The sequence below is a fragment of the Pseudophryne corroboree genome, assembly GCF_028390025.1.
Source record: "Pseudophryne corroboree isolate aPseCor3 chromosome 3 unlocalized genomic scaffold, aPseCor3.hap2 SUPER_3_unloc_25, whole genome shotgun sequence".
NCBI lineage: Eukaryota > Metazoa > Chordata > Amphibia > Anura > Myobatrachidae > Pseudophryne > Pseudophryne corroboree.
In genome coordinates, this window is record NW_026967514.1 from 1,566,841 (window position 1) to 1,583,913 (window position 17,073).

Genomic DNA, 17,073 nt, shown 5'->3' on the forward strand with positions numbered 1-17,073 from the left:
CGTTGGTAACCCTTTAGGGTTTTGCTGTTGCCCTTAGCAACAGCATTTCGGGTTCTCTACGTATTAAAACACAACATCTTGCTTTTTCCATCTGAGCATTTGTAATACTAGGGAGACACCCAGTTTCTTAGCCTCTGGGCTTCTCTGTTCACTTTGTGTTGGTTTTGTTACCCTATCACTTTCTGTGTACGTGATGTCATATTTCCCAGTCTGTCTGTTAGTTCATTTGTTTTGCATCCCTCTCTGTTCAGACACCAGTACATTCCTGCAGGCACTGGTGTGCATAACACTGCCACTAAACTGACACCTGAACACCTTGCACAGTGAGAAAGGATTTAGGCAGGCAAGTCTGAGAATACAGTCACAAACTTGCTAAGTTCACAGAGTAGCAAAAGAACCCCAGCAAGTTAAACGACTGACTCCAGTCTTACTGCTAGGTCTGGATTGGCAGAGTGTAGTACCAAATTCCCAGGCCTATTTGCAGTAAGCAACAACAAATACAAAGCTACACAGTACTGGCTAACTTTCAGGAACTAATTAACCAACAAAGATTCAGCAGCATCTGCTTAACCTGAGAAGCGGGTTTATAAAGCAGGTGCTGTCCACGCCCCACTCAGACCTCACAGACTGTGAGCACAAAAACCAGCACCGGATCCCCTGCCGTGCACAGAGCCTGTAACCACTGCACAGCAAAAGACCCGAACCGGAGTATCAGCTGCGCTCAGGTTACTCCGCTAGCACTTGTCTCCCGGTTGCCATGACGACGTGGCCGCACAGGGCAGGAGACCCTAACAAAATTCTAGCCTATCTGTACAGAAGCCAAGAAGAAACTCTCTTACAATCCCCTATGTTTTAATTTTGATATTGGACGTGTGATTTACGAGGGCTGATATGATTGTGAAGAGGCACTTCCGGGTTTGGTTGGCAATCCTGCTCCCAGAATGGTTGGCGGAAGCAGGGATCAACTAAACCACAGCACTTCTGGCCTTGGTTGGCGCAACAAGGTGGGCGGAAGTGAACGGCCGGGATCATCCAGCCTCAGTTCACCATGGATACCATTGGCAGGGCTGGCGGAGGCCGGTGCCCGAGACTTCCGGTTGGCGAACATGCACTGGGGAGGTTGGCGGAAGCGGGAACTAAACATCACCAATAAGGGAAAGAAATAGTCCTTTCGATAGATGCGATTGGCCTCCACAGCCTCCCCGGAAGTGACACAACGCAATCATGATCAGCCCCTTAATATGATTGGAGGAGATTGTAACTATGGGAACACACAGCTGTTCAAAATAATTGAACAAAAATGAGGATTGGTTGAACATATGTTTAAATTCTGGATCATCAGACTGCCCCTCATCTCACCTTGAAAAAGACCAGCAGCAAAGCAGGTGGAAACGTGTTGGTTATTGAGGGACCAGCAGTGGACCTTGCAGCTTCTGTGGTACATTTGGGTTGCTGAACTTTTGCCAAGAACGGAGTCCGGTCCGCTTATCCGGAGAGATTGGACATTTTAAGAACTTGTTTGAAAACTATTTTATTGGTTCTCAGACCTGCTGGTAATTTTTCTGACTCCCCTCATACTGAGACTGTGCTAGTCCTTTCTTGTTATATTTGCATATCTATGTCATGTTTGTATGTCAGTATTAAAGTGTTGTTACTGTGCTACACAGGATATTCCTCTCTCTTTTTCACATGTGAACCTGTGAATTGAAAAATATTCGTTGAGGAAAAATTACTCCTGGCTATCTATTTTCAAGATAAGAAATTCTTTTATTGCTTCACCTTGTTCACTATTATGCTGGATTTGTGATTTCACTTAGTCACTCTAATAAGTTACGCTCATCATTAGCGCCTGAGGTGATACATCCCCACCACCCATATATACCCTTGTTACTTTGGCGTTATCTGGAGAAAGACTCCGCAGGGTTTGTTTTACTTCTGGGATGCTTCATTTTTGGTTTGTTGCGCGATTCCAGATTGTCCAATTAGAACATTCCTATATTGTATGCAGTATAGATATTGCCAGTCTGTACACTGTCATTCCCAAAGAGGCTGGTATATGCGCTGTACGAAAATTACTGACAGGCAACCCGTTATATGTTGGTCCAGATATTGAGTTTGTACTAGATCTTCTAACTATGACGCTAACATATAATTATTTCGTTTTCTATGGCAGGTTTTACCTGCGGACAGCAGGTTGTGAAATGGGGTCCCCTGTGGCCCCGTCATATGCAAATGCTTACATATCTTTTGCAAAACATATGTAACGAAGAGCTCTAAATTTCCTATTACATAGTGTATATAGTTCTTCTTACTAACAGCCAGCAGAGTGCGTGGGAAAAATCCCTTTTGTATTTCTTGTCTAGAGTAACCCCCTCCCGCAGCACCTGGGGATTGTTACCAGCTTGATTAGAGCAGTTTTCCACTATTTATTGCAGTTCAGAGAGGCATAGATGGAGCCAGCATTAGGAGGGCATGCTGGGTCCTGTGGTGCCATTTGGAGGATACAGGGGTGCCTCCAGGTAAACTAGCTCTCAATCTGGATATGTTCTGTATGTGCCATTATCATGTGGCCATACATTAAGCAATTGTATGACCCATAGTGGATGTTATAATTATTATTATGCTGTGTAAGGGTTTGGGGAGTGGTACCCCCCAGGTCTGGTGGGGCTGGGCCACCTTGGGGTAGCATGCCATATTATTTATTTAGCACTTATGTAACACTCCTATTTTTTCACTAATAATACTCTTTTGAGTATTTTATTAACACCCTTATTTTTGTAGCACTTTCTAACCCATAGCTTCTGCTTCTTTCTTAACACATATTAACACTTTAGTATTTCAGTGGTGTGCTGCCCTAGGGTGGTCGGGCCTGAGCCGACTTTGTGGGGTCCAAGCCCTGGACCTATGCTTAGTTAGGGACCTCCAGTAATAGAGCAGCCGTGAAGTGGCCTGGAGGCTTATCATATCTTTTGCAAAACATATGTAACGAAGAGCTCTAAATTTCCTATTACATAGTGTATATAGTTCTTCTTACTAACAGCCAGCAGAGTGCGTGGGAAAAATCCCTTTTGTATTTCTTGTCTAGAGTAACCCCCTCCCGCAGCACCTGGGGATTGTTACCAGCTTGATTAGAGCAGTTTTCCACTATTTATTGCATGTTCTTTGCAGAGCAAGATATCTTTTTCAGTGACAGGTCTGTCTCGGAATCCATCATCATGTACTTACGGTACATAGATGACGTGTTTGTCATTTGGTCACAGTCAGAGATGTTCCGGGAATTTATGAATTTTCATAACTCTACGGAACATCCGATCAAATTTACCTTTAATATCAGCAAAGAGTGTGTCAATTTCCTTGATGTACTAGTACAGTGTAAGGAGGGCATTTTGTCCACCGACCTGTATCACAAAAACACTGACCGCAATACGCTGCTTCACTTTGAAAGTCTTCACCCCCTCTCATGCAAATTGGGTTTACCCTATTCTCAGTTCCTGCGGGCGGTGAGGATTTGCAGTGATAAATTCAAAGCTACCATACAAATTGACAACATGATTAGCAAATTTAGACAGAGGGGATACCCTCTTGAAACGTTGTTTGCGCTAAGAACAAAGCTCTCAAAATTAATCGGGATACTTTATTGGTCAAAAAGAGAAAAAAATTGGCAGCACACGGTTTCCATGGGTTAATCACTATAATGTTAACAGTAGGGCAATTGCCAAAACTACCAAATCCCTGTGGCCCATGGTACAGACTGACAAGGATCTGAATCTTACAGAAACAGCCATCATGCCCACATACATGAGAGGTTGTAATTTACGAGACTGGCTAATCAAATCTAATGTGTCTGGTCTGCACTCCAAACAGAGTGAACAAAACATCTTTTTGTCTTTACGAAAGGTTGCTTTAGATGCCTTGATTGCACCACATGTAGATCTCTCCTTACCAGGAGCACGTTCAGGCATCCGTTCAGTGGCAGAAAATACACCATTAAGCATAGGGTCACGTGCACTACTAGATTTATTATATATCTTATCAGCTGCCCATGCGAATTGCATTATGTCGGCAAAACCGACTGTACACTATGGCTAATCACAAATTGGTCATTCGAAAGGCCATACAAAGTGGGACTAGCGACTAGCCGGTTGCTCGACACTTTGCCCTAGCCAAACATAACATTGCCTGTTTAAAATATATCATTATAGATCACGAACCTGCGAATCTGAGAGGTGGAAATAAATCACTTTATTGCAGAAAGAATCCAGATGGATTCATGAGCTGCAAACTCTTTCTCCCAAAGGCCTTAACGAGTCTCTTGGTCTTCATTGCTTTTTATAATGATGTATAGATGTGGTCAGCAACCTTTATATTCATAATCACCTAGAAGTATGTATCTACATATGTGATCTGTATTTATTACATGGCATCTGTACTTGTTCCTGGTTTGTTTAAATTGTTTTGTGTATAACAATTCTTGTTTCTATGTTTCAGTTTGTATCTATTATGAAATCTCCGGTAGGCGGGGCGGCATGATGACGTCATCTGTGGGCGTCAGAACGCTGCAACCACGCCGAAATTCATTGCACATGAGGGGGGATATAAGGTATGTCTGTTTGTATTTTCTGTGACCTGAGTGCCGCCCATTGCTTTGTATGTTTGTCCCGTCGCTGCATGGGTACCGGACTTTAACTCATGTCGCGGGAGTACTGCCACAAATTGACTTATATATATAATTGTGCCCAAGGCTGATTATTGCATCTACAACAGATATAGGGGCTTATGTGACAGCCTGTGAGATACAGACGTGGGGTGACACTGGCACAGCTGCCCGTATATAAAGTGGCACTCATTATTAGGCAGAGCGGAGGTGTAGCAGGGACATGACAGTCAGATCGTATCCCTATTATTAGGTAATAAGCGCTCACCCCCGTCACCTCCAGGATGGTACTCCCACACTCCTCTGGGCAATCCAGTTCCAGAAACTACCACTCATGCTAGAAAGTGACCCCCCCCTCCCCCATCCACACAATGAGAGCAGGTGATCTTACAGAACAGGTAACAGGGAAACAACAGAAACATAAAACTACAGGTATGAGATGTAATGTGACACAAGTGATAGATGTGAGAGGTCACATAGAGCCGGGATCAGGATACGTTGTGTAATGAGAGGTCAGAGAGAAAGCTTCCCCCATGTTGGATGGTAACGCTGAAGCCTTGCCCTTTGTAGGTGTGACTTCTCTCATGTCGAACAAGATTTGATTTTTGTATAAAACATTTCCCACACTCAGAACATGGAAATGGTTTCTCACCTGTGTGTATTCTCCCATGTGTAACAAGTTCTGATTTCTGTACAAAACATTTCCCACACTCAGAACATGGAAATGGCTTCTCACCTGTGTGATGTCTCTCATGTCTAATAAGTTGTGACTTAACTATAAAACATTTCCCACACTCAGAACATGGAAATGGTTCTTCACCTGTATGACTTATCTCATGTCTAACAAGTTGTGACTTATGTATAAAACATTTCCCACACTCAGAACATGGAAATGGCTTCTCACCTGTGTGACTTCTGTGATGTGTAACAAGATATGATTTCTGTACAAAACATTTCCCACACTCAGAACATTGAAATGGTTTCTCACCGGTGTGTTTTCTCTCATGCATAACAAGATGTGATTTCTCTAGAAAACATTTCCCACACTCAGAACATGGAAATGGTTTCTCACCTGTATGACTTCTTCTCTCATGTCTAACAAGATGTGACTTATCTATAAAACTTTTCCCACACTCAGAACATGGAAATGGCCTATCACCTGTATGGATTTTCACATGTCTAAGAAGATGTGATTTCAGTGTAAAACATTTCCCACACTCGGAACATGGAAATGGTTTCTCACCTGTGTGACTTCTCTCATGTATAACAAGAGCTGATTTTTGTATAAAACATTTTCCACACTCAGAACATGGAAATGGCTTCTCTCCTGTGTGACTTCTCTCATGTCTTACAAGAAGTGATTTGTATGTAAAACATTTCCCACACTCAGAACATGAAAATGGCCTCTGTCCTGCCTTAGCTGGCTGATGGGTAATAAGTTTTGTGTTCTGTGTAAAACATTTGGCATCTATAGAACAGGGAAACACTGTATCTACTCTCAGAGCTGTAACAGATGCACCAATATCAGAGTGATCAGGAGAACATTTCCCAGGATCAGAGGGACCAGCTGATAGAGCTGGATGTATAATTGGGGTAATGGGGTTAGCTCCTGGAGAATCCTGTCTACTGTCATTATCTTTTATGTCACAATCCGGGGATAACTTTAGATGTCCTTCTGAGATATTCCTGCTTGTGTGTCCATCTGCTGGAAATAAAATACATTATGGAAATGTGACATTTTCCTGTAACATTAATCTTATAATGAAAAATGTATGTTTACTATAAAATGAGTAGACGAGACCCAGGGTGTTACAGTGTATAATATATAATTATATAAGTGACATTATTACATGTAAGCATTGCGGTTATGTTTATTATTTTTTTAAACTAGGATGATTGGACTGGAGTATAACTAACACTGAGAGATAACGTGGGATTACTACAGGTGACATGAGCTGCTGCCATAATGTCTACTTGAAGAAGCCCAAATCTTTCTATCAGTAGCTGGAAGACTTCCTGATGTAGGGACCAGTCCCTTGGAAAATCCTGCCTCAGTCTCAGCTATTCGGCCACTGTATACTCTTAGCCTGCTACATGGAACGCGTGAGGTGACTCTCTCTACACAATATATCATCTTTCCCACCTCTGCCATAATCCCATTGCTTTCCTGGCACACCCACTGTCTGAGAATACTCGGAGACGCTTCTCCAGTAACTACTGATGGAAACATTGATCTACTGTCCATGCTGCTCTGATGTACATTACATTTATGTGACACATCTCTTCCCGTGACTATATACCTTATACTATCGTCCTGTAACACACAGTGACATGATGTGAGGGGAGAGCAGGAGTATAATAGGGGCTGATGGCTCCTGATGTATAAGATACACCAGAGAGTGTGGGGAGGAAACTGGTCAGATCTCTGGGCTGGTAACACACAGTGACATGATGTGAGGGGGAGAGCAGGAGTATAATAGGGGCTGATGGCTCCTGATGTATGAGATACACCAGAGAGTGTGGGGAGACTGGTCAGATCTCTGGGCTGGTAACACAGTGACATGATATGAGGGGGAGAGCAGGAGTATAATTGGGGCTGCTGGCTCCTGATGTATGAGATACACCAGAGCGTGTGGGGAGGAGACTGGTCAGATATCTGGGCTGGTAACACACAGTGACATGATGTGAGGGGGAGAGCAGGAGTATAATTGGGGCTGCTGGCTCCTGATGTATGAGATACACCAGAGAGTGTGGGGAGGAGACTGGTCAGATCTCTGGGCTGGTAACACATAGTGACATGATGTGAGGAGGAGAGCAGGAGTATAATAGGGGCTGATGGCTCCTGATGTATGAGATACACCAGAGAGTGTGGGGAGACTGGTCAGATCTCTGGGCTGGTAACACAGTGACATGATATGAGGGGGAGAGCAGGAGTATAATTGGGGCTGCTGGCTCCTGATGTATGAGATACACCAGAGCGTGTGGGGAGGAGACTGGTCAGATATCTGGGCTGGTAACACACAGTGACATGATGTGAGGGGGAGAGCAGGAGTATAATTGGGGCTGCTGGCTCCTGATGTATGAGATACACCAGAGAGTGTGGGGAGGAGACTGGTCAGATCTCTGGGCTGGTAACACATAGTGACATGATGTGAGGGGGAGAGCAGGAGTATAATAGGGGCTGCTGGCCCCTGATGTATGAGATACACCAGAGAGTGTGGGGAGACTGGTCAGATCTCTTGGCTGGTGACACACAGTGACATGATGTGAGGGGGAGAGCAGGAGTATTATAGGGGCTGATGGCTCCTGATGTATGAGATACACCAGAGAGTGTGGGGAGGAGACTGGTCAGATCTCTGGGCTGGTAACACACAGTAACATGATGTGAGGGGGAGAGCAGGTGTATAATAAGGGCTGATGGCTCCTGATGTATGATATACACCAGAGAGTGTGAGGAGGAGACTGGTCAGATCTCTGGGCGGGTAACACACAGTGACATGATGTGAGGGGGAGAGCAGGAGTATAATAGGGTCTGATGGCTCCTGATGTATGAGATACACCAGAGAGTGTGGGGAGGAGACTGGTCACATCTCTGGGTTGGTAACACACAGTGACACGATGTGAGGGGGAGAGCAGGAGTATAATAGGGGCTGATGGCTCCTGATGTATGAGATACACCAGAGAGTGTGGGGAGACTGGTCAGATCTCTGGGCTGGTAACACAGTGACATGATATGAGGGGGAGAGCAGGAGTATAATTGGGGCTGCTGGCTCCTGATGTATGAGATACACCAGAGCGTGTGGGGAGGAGACTGGTCAGATATCTGGGCTGGTAACACACAGTGACATGATGTGAGGGGGAGAGCAGGAGTATAATTGGGGCTGCTGGCTCCTGATGTATGAGATACACCAGAGAGTGTGGGGAGGAGACTGGTCAGATCTCTGGGCTGGTAACACATAGTGACATGATGTGAGGGGGAGAGCAGGAGTATAATAGGGGCTGCTGGCCCCTGATGTATGAGATACACCAGAGAGTGTGGGGAGACTGGTCAGATCTCTTGGCTGGTGACACACAGTGACATGATGTGAGGGGGAGAGCAGGAGTATAATAGGGGCTGATGGCTCCTGATGTATGAGATACACCAGAGAGTGTGGGGAGGAGACTGGTCAGATCTCTGGGCTGGTAACACACAGTAACATGATGTGAGGGGGAGAGCAGGTGTATAATAAGGGCTGATGGCTCCTGATGTATGATATACACCAGAGAGTGTGAGGAGGAGACTGGTCAGATCTCTGGGCGGGTAACACACAGTGACATGATGTGAGGGGGAGAGCAGGAGTATAATAGGGTCTGATGGCTCCTGATGTATGAGATACACCAGAGAGTGTGGGGAGGAGACTGGTCACATCTCTGGGTTGGTAACACACAGTGACACGATGTGAGGGGGAGAGCAGGAGTATAATAGGGGCTGATGGGTCCTGATGTATGAGATACACCAGAGAGTGTGGGGAGGAGACTGGTCAGATCTCTGGGCAGGTATCACACATTGACATGAAGTGAGGGGGGAGTGCAGGAGTATAATAGGGGCTGATGGCTCCTGATGTATGAGATACACCAGAGAGTGTGGGGAGGAGACTGGTCAGATCTCTGGGCTGGTAACACACAGTGACATGATGTAAGGGGGAGAGCAGGAATATAATAGAGGTGATGGGTCCTGATGTATGAGATACACCAGAGAGTGTGGGGAGGAGACTGGCCAGATCTCTGGGCTGGTAACACACAGTGACATGATGTGAGGGGGAGAGCAGGAGTATAATAGGGGCTGATGCCTCCTGACTCCCTCACAGGGCAGATACATTTCCCTCATTAGTTTGTACTGACAGAAGAGGGTGTAGGATAAGAGATTGTTGTAGTGACTGAGGAAGGAGAATATGTGACTCTGTTCTGTAATAAATGTTTATTACTCACCTGTGCTGATATCTGTAGGGATCTCCTCCTCCTTACACTGCTGATCACCCCTCACATACGTCTCTTCTTCTCCCTCTATATCTTCTGCCTTTATATCAGTCACATACGTCTCTTCTTCTCCCTCTATATCTTCTGTCTTTATATCAGTCACATACGTCTCTTCTTCTTCCTCTGTATCTTCTGCCTTTATATCAGTCACATACGTCTCTTCTTCTCCCTCTATATCTTCTGTTTTAATATCAGACAGAAGTTGTACCTAAAAAGAAAAAAAACACTATAATGACATCTGCATACAGTCAGATTAAACTGAGGTGAAACATTATAATATCAGTGTATAAGACACACAGCTTCTCTACAGATCATATAGTGATAGTCACTTTGGTATATTGGGGAGACCCTAAATCCCACCTACATGATCCTCCTGTGGGATCCTGTGATTCTCCTCTGTACAATCCTGGGAATACAGAGGACGGGGACATCTCTCTGGGGTATCTCTGTTACTGGGCCCATCTGTAGGAGACACACAGTGACTGAGTACAGTGTATATATGTAAATATCAGATGATGTGTGTATATAGGGGCCCCCATACCTGCTCTCCCCTGTACAATACATGACAGTCTCCTCTTACCCAGTGATGTGAGGGGCCGGTGATTCTCCATCATCACGTCCTTGTACAGACCCCTGTGTTCCTCTATATACTCCTCCTCCTGCATGGAGACATAGTGACATCCTGACACCTTATAGACACTGGACACACACAGTGATACAGTCATCACCCAGACACATTCCCTGGTGTTACTGTATAATGCCCCTTTTCCAGCAGTCACCTCTCCAGTCATCACCCAGACACGTCCTCTGGTGTTACTGTATAATGTACCATTCCCAGCAGTCACCTCTCCAGTCATCACCCAGACACTTCCTCTGGTGTTACTGTATAATATCCCATTCCCGGCAGTCATCACCCATACACATCCCCTGGTGTTACTGTATAATGTCCCATTCCCAGCTGTAACCTCTCCAGTCATCACCCGGACACATCCCCTGGTGTTACTGTATAATGTCCCATTCCCGGCAGTCACCTCTCCAGTCATCACCCAGACACGTCCCCCGGTGTTACTGTATAATGCCCCATTCCCAGCAGTCACCACTCCAGTCATCACCCAGACATGTCCCCTGGTGTTACTGTATAATGTCCCATTCCCAGCAGTCACCTCTCCAGTCCTCACCCAGACACGTCCCCTGGTGTTACTGTATAATGTCCCATTCTCTGCAGTCACATCTCCAGTCATCACCCAGACACGTCCCCTGGTGTTATTGTATAATGTACCATTCCCAGCAGTCACCTCTCCAGTCATCACCCATACACATCCCCTGGTGTTACTGTATAATGTCCCATTCCTAGAAGTAACCTCTCCAGTCATCACCCGGACACATCCCCTGGTGTTACTGTATAATGCCACATTCCCAGCAGTCACCTCTCCAGTCATCACCCGGAAACATCCCCTTGTGTTACTGTATAATGCCCCATCAATATCATTGTAAATACTACCAGATCCCCTCACTTCCCCAGTCATGTCCCTATATTATTACTATAGATATAAGTGATGTTATTGTGACACTCCCAGACCCCCTCTCCTTCCCAGTCATGTCCCTGTATTATTACTATAGATATAAGTGATGTCACTGTGACACTACCAGACTCCCCCGCCTCCCCAGTCATGTCCTTGTATTATTACTATAAATATAAGTGACATCATTGTGACGCTCCCAGATCCCTTCACCTACTGTCATGTCCCTGTATTATTACTATAGATATAAGTGATGTCACTGTGGCACTCCCAGATCCCCTCACCACCCCAGTCATGTCCCTGTATTATTACTACAGTAGTAAGTGATGTCACTGCGACTCACCTCCCCAGTCAAGTCCCAGTATTATTATTATAAAAATGTGATGTCACTATGATGCTCCCAGACCCACTCACCTCCCCAGTCATATCCTTGTATTATTACTAGATAATAAGATTTTACTCACCGGTAAATCTATTTCTCGTAGTCCATAGTGGATGCTGGGAACTCCGTAAGGACCATGGGGAATAGCGGCTCCGCAGGAGACTGGGCACAAAAGTAAAGCTTTAGGACTACCTGGTGTGCACTGGCTCCTCCCCCTATGACCCTCCTCCAAGCCTCAGTTAGGATACTGTGCCCGGACGAGCGTACACAATAAGGAAGGATTTATGAATCCCGGGTAAGACTCATACCAGCCACACCAATCACACCGTACAACTTGTGATCTGAACCCAGTTAACAGTATGATAACAGAGGAGCCTCTCGAAAAGATGGCTCACTACAACAATAACCCGATTATTTTACAATACCTATGTACAAGTATTGCAGATAATCCGCACTTGGGATGGGCGCCCAGCATCCACTACGGACTACGAGAAATAGATTTACCGGTGAGTAAAATCTTATTTTCTCTGACGTCCTAGTGGATGCTGGGAACTCCGTAAGGACCATGGGGAATATACCAAAGCTCCCAAACGGGCGGGAGAGTGCGGATGACTCTGCAGCACCGAATGAGAGAACTCCAGGTCCTCCTCAGCCAGGGTATCAAATTTGTAAAGCCGAGACCCCTCGGGCAGCCGCCCAAGATGAGCCCACCTTCCTTGTGGAGTGGGCATTTACAGATTTTGTCTGTGGCAGGCCTGCCACAGAGTGTGCAAGCTGAATTGTACTACAAATCCAACGAGCAATAGTCTGCTTAGAAGCAGGAGCACCCAGCTTGTTGGGTGCATACAGGATAAACAGCGAGTCAGATTTTCTGACTCCAGCCGTCCTGGACACCTAAATGTTCAGGGCCCTGACAACGTCTAGCAACTTGGAGTCCTCCAAGTCCCTAGTAGCCGCAGGCACCACAATAGGTTGGTTCAGGTGAAACGCTGAAAACACCTTAGGGAGAAATTGAAGACGAGTCCTCAATTCCGCCCTGTCCGAATGGAAAATCAGATAAGGGCTTTTACAGGATAAAGCCGCCAACTCTGACACGTGCCTGGCCGAGGCCAAGGCCAATAGCATGACCACATTCCATGTGAGATATTTTAACTCCACAGATTTAAGTGGTTCAAACCAATGTGACTTTAGGAACCCCAAAACTACATTGAGATCCCAAGGTGCCACTGGAGGCACAAAAGGAGGCTGTATATGCAGTACCCCTTTTACAAACGTCTGAACTTCAGGGACTGAAGCTAGTTCTTTCTGGAAGAAAATCGACAGGGCCGAAATTTGAACCTTAATGGACCCCAATTTCAGGCCCATAGACACTCCTGTTTGCAGGAAATGTAGGAATCAACCTAGTTGAAATTCCTCCGTCGGGGCCTTCCTGGCCTCGCACCACACAACATATTTTCGCCAAATGCGGTGATAATGTTTTGCAGTTACATCCTTCCTGGCTTTGATCAGGGTAGGGGTGACTTAATCCGGAATGCCCTTTTCCTTCAGGATCCGGCGTTCAACCGCCATGCGTCAAACGCAGCCGCGGTAAGTCTTGGAACAGACAGGGTCCTTGCTGGAGCAGGTCCCTTCTTAGAGGTAGAGGTCACGGATCCTCCGTGAGCATCTCTTGAAGTTCCGGGTACCAAGTCCTTCTTGGCCAATCCGGAACCACGACTATAGTTCTTACTCCTCTCCGTTTTATAATTCTCAGTACCTTGGGTATGAGAGGCAGAGGAGGGAACACATACACTGACTGGTACACCCACGGTGATACCAGAGCGTCCCCAGCTATTGCCTAAGGGGTCCCTTGACCTGGCGCAATACCTGTCCAGTTTTTTGTTGAGGCGTGACGCCAACATGTCCACCTTTGGTTTTTCCCAACGGTTTATAATTATGTGGAAGACTTCTGGATGAAGTCCCCACTCTCCCGGGTGGAGGTCATGCCTGCTGAGGAAGTCTGCTTCCCAGTTGTCCACTCCCGGAATGAACACTGCTGACAGTGCTATCACGTGATTTTCCGCCCAGCGAAGAATCCTTGCAGCTTCTGCCATTGCCCTCCTGCTTCTTGTGCCGCCCTGTCTGTTTACGTGGGCGACTGCCGTGATGTTGTCCGACTTGATCAACACCGGCTGACCTTGAAGCAGAGGTCTTGCTAAGCTTAGAGCATTGTAAATGGCCCTTAGCTCCAAGATATTTATGGGAAGTGATGTCTCCAGGCTTGACCACAAGCCCTAGAAATTTCTTTCCTGTGTGACTGCTCCCCAGCCTCACAGGCTGGCATCCGTGGTCACCAGGACCCAGTCCTGAATGCCGAATCTGCGGCCCTCTAGAAGATGAGCACTCTGCAACCACCACAGAAGAGACACCCTTGTCCTTGGTGACAGGGTTATCCGCTGATGCATCTGAAGATGCGACCCGGACCATTTGTCCAGCCGGTCCCACTGAAAAGTTCTTGCGTGGAATCTGCCGAATGGGATTGCTTCGTAGGAAGCCACCATTTTTCCCAGGACTCTTGTGCATTGATGCACTGAGACTTGGCTCCGTTTTAGGAGGTTCCTGACTAGCTCGGATAACTCCCTGGCTTTCTCCTCCGGGAGAAACACCTTTTTCTGTACTATGTCCAGGATCATCCCTAGGAACAGAAGACGAGTCGTCGGAATCAGCTGCGATTTTGGAATATTGAGAATCCAACCGTGCTGCCGCAGCACTACCTGAGATAGTGCTACACCGACCTCCAACTGTTCCCTGGATCTTGCCCTTATCAGGAGATCGTCCAAGTAAGGGATAACTAAAACTCCCTTCCTTCGAAGGAGTATCATCATTTCGGCCATTACCTTGGTAAAGACCCGGGGTGCCGTGGACCATCCAAACGGCAGCGCCTGAAACTGATAGTGACAGTTCTGTACCACAAACCTGAGGTACCCTTGGTGAGAAGGGTAAATTGGGACACGAAGGTAAGCATCCTTGATGTCCAGAGACACCATGTAGTCCCCTTCTTCCAGGTTCGCAATCACTGCTCTGAGTGACTCCATCTTGAATTTGAACCTCTGTATGTAAGTGTTCAAAGATTTTAGATTTAAAATCGGTCTCACCGAGCCGTCCGGCTTCGGTACCACAACAGTGTGGAATAATACCCCTTTCCCTGTTGCAGGAGGGGTACCTTGATTATCACCTGCTGGGAATACAGCTTGTGAATGGCTTCCAAAACTGCCTCCCTGTCGGAGGGAGACGTCGGTAAAGCCGACTTTAGGAAACGGCGAGGGGGAGACGTCTCGAATTCCAATTTGTACCCCTGAGATACCACCTGAAGGATCCAGGGGTCTACTTGCGAGTGAGCCCACTGCGCGATGAAATTCTTGAGACGGGCCCCCACCGTGCCTGAGTCCGCTTGTAAAGCCCCAGCGTCATGCTACGGGCTTGGCAGAGGCGGGAGAGGGCTTCTGTTCCTGGGAACTGGCTGATTGCTGCAGTCTTTTTCCTCTCCCTCTGTCACGGGGCAGAAATGAGGAACCTTTTGCCCGCTTGCCCTTATGGGAACGAAAGGACTGCGCCTGATAATACGGCATCTTCTTATGTTGAGAGGCGACCTGGGGTAAAAACGTGGATTTCCCAGCTGTTGCCGTGGCCACCAGGTCTGAAAGACCGACCCCAAATAACTCCTCCCCTTTATAAGGCAATACTTCCATATGCCATTTGGAATCCGCATCACCTGACCACTGTCGTGTCCATAACCCTCTTCTGGCAGAAATGGACAGCGCACTTACTCTTGATGCCAGTCGGCAAATATCCCACTGTGCATCACGCATATATAGAAATGCATCTTTTAAATGCTCTATAGGCAATAATATACTGTCCCTATCTAGGGTATCAATATTTTCAGTCAGGGAATCCGACCACGCCAACCCAGCACTGCACATCCAGGCTGAGGCGATTGCTGGTCGCAGTATAACACCAGTATGTGTGTAAATACATTTTAGGATACCCTCCTGCTTTCTATCAGCAGGATCCTTAAGGGCGGCCGTCTCAGGAGAGGGTAGAGCCCCTTGTTTTGACAAGCGTGTGAGCGCTTTATCCACCCTAGGGGGTGTTTCCCAATGCACCCTAACCTCTGGCGGGAAAGGATATAATGCCAATAACTTTTTAGAAATTATCAGTTTTTATCGGGGGAAACCCACGCTTCATCACACACCTCATTTAATTCCTCAGATTCAGGAAAACTACAGGTAGTTTTTCCTCACCGAACATAATACCCCTTTTTTGGTGGTACTCGTATTATCAGAAATGTGTAAAACATTTTTCATTGCCTCAATCATGTAACGTGTGGCCCTACTGGAAGTCACATTTGTCTCTTCACCGTCGACACTGGAGTCAGTATCCGTGTCGGCGTCTGTATCTGCCATCTGAGGTAACGGGCGCTTTAGAGCCCCTGACGGCCTATGAGACGTCTGGACAGGCACAAGCTGAGTAGCCGGCTGTCTCATGTCAACCACTGTCTTTTGTAAAGAGCTGACACTGTCACGTAATTCCTTCCAACAGTTCATCCACTCAGGTGTCGACCCCCTAGGGGGTGACATCACTATTACAGGCAATTGCTCCGCCTCCACATCATTTTCCTCCTCATACATGTCGACACAAACGTACCGACACACAGCACACACACAGGGAATGCTCTGATAGAGGACAGGACCCCACTAGCCCTTTAGGGAGACAGAGGGAGAGTTTGCCAGCACACACCAGAGCGCTATATATATATACACAGGGATAACCTTATATAAGTGTTTTTCCCCTTATAGCTGCTGTATTGTTAATACTGCGCCTAATTAGTGCCCCCCTCTCTTTTTTAACCCTTTCTGTAGTATAGTGACTGCAGGGGAGAGCCAGGGAGCTTCCCTCCAACGGAGCTGTGAGGGAAAATGGCGCCAGTGTGCTGAGGAGATAGGCTCCACCCCCTTCTCGGCGGCCTTTTCTCCCGCTTTTCAGTGTAATCTGGCAGGGGTTAAAATTCATCCATATAGCCCTGGGGGCTATATGTGATGTATTTTCGCCAGCCAAGGTGTTTTTATTGCTGCTCAGGGCGCCCCCCCCCTAGCGCCCTGCACCCTCAGTGACCGAAGTGTGAAGTGTGCTGAGGAGCAATGGCGCACAGCTGCAGTGCTGTGCGCTACCTTGGTGAAGACAGGACGTCTTCTGCCGCCGATTTTCCGGACCTCTTCTTGCTTCTGGCTCTGTAAGGGGGCCGGCGGCGCGGCTCTGGGACCGGACTCCATGGCTGGGCCTGTGTTCGATCCCTCTGGAGCTAATGGTGTCCAGTAGCCTAAGAAGCCCAATCCACTCTGCAAGCAGGTGAGTTCGCTTCTTCTCCCCTTAGTCCCTCGATGCAGTGAGCCTGTTGCCAGCAGGTCTCACTGAAAATAAAAAACCTAAAACTAAACTTTTCACTAAGCAGCTCAGGAGAGCCC

General features: G+C 46.9%; 1 protein-coding gene across 1 annotated transcript; it reads right to left on the reverse strand.

Annotated features, from left to right (window-relative positions):
- Positions 1-3,620: 3,620 nt before the first annotated feature.
- Positions 3,621-10,127, reverse strand: LOC134983808 (zinc finger protein OZF-like; the record flags this gene model as incomplete). Its single annotated transcript, XM_063949437.1, has 3 exons — positions 3,621-6,359; positions 9,623-9,878; positions 10,035-10,127. Coding segments are annotated over 3 exons (1,566 nt in total), but the record flags the coding sequence as incomplete, so codon positions are not given.
- Positions 10,128-17,073: the final 6,946 nt, after the last annotated feature.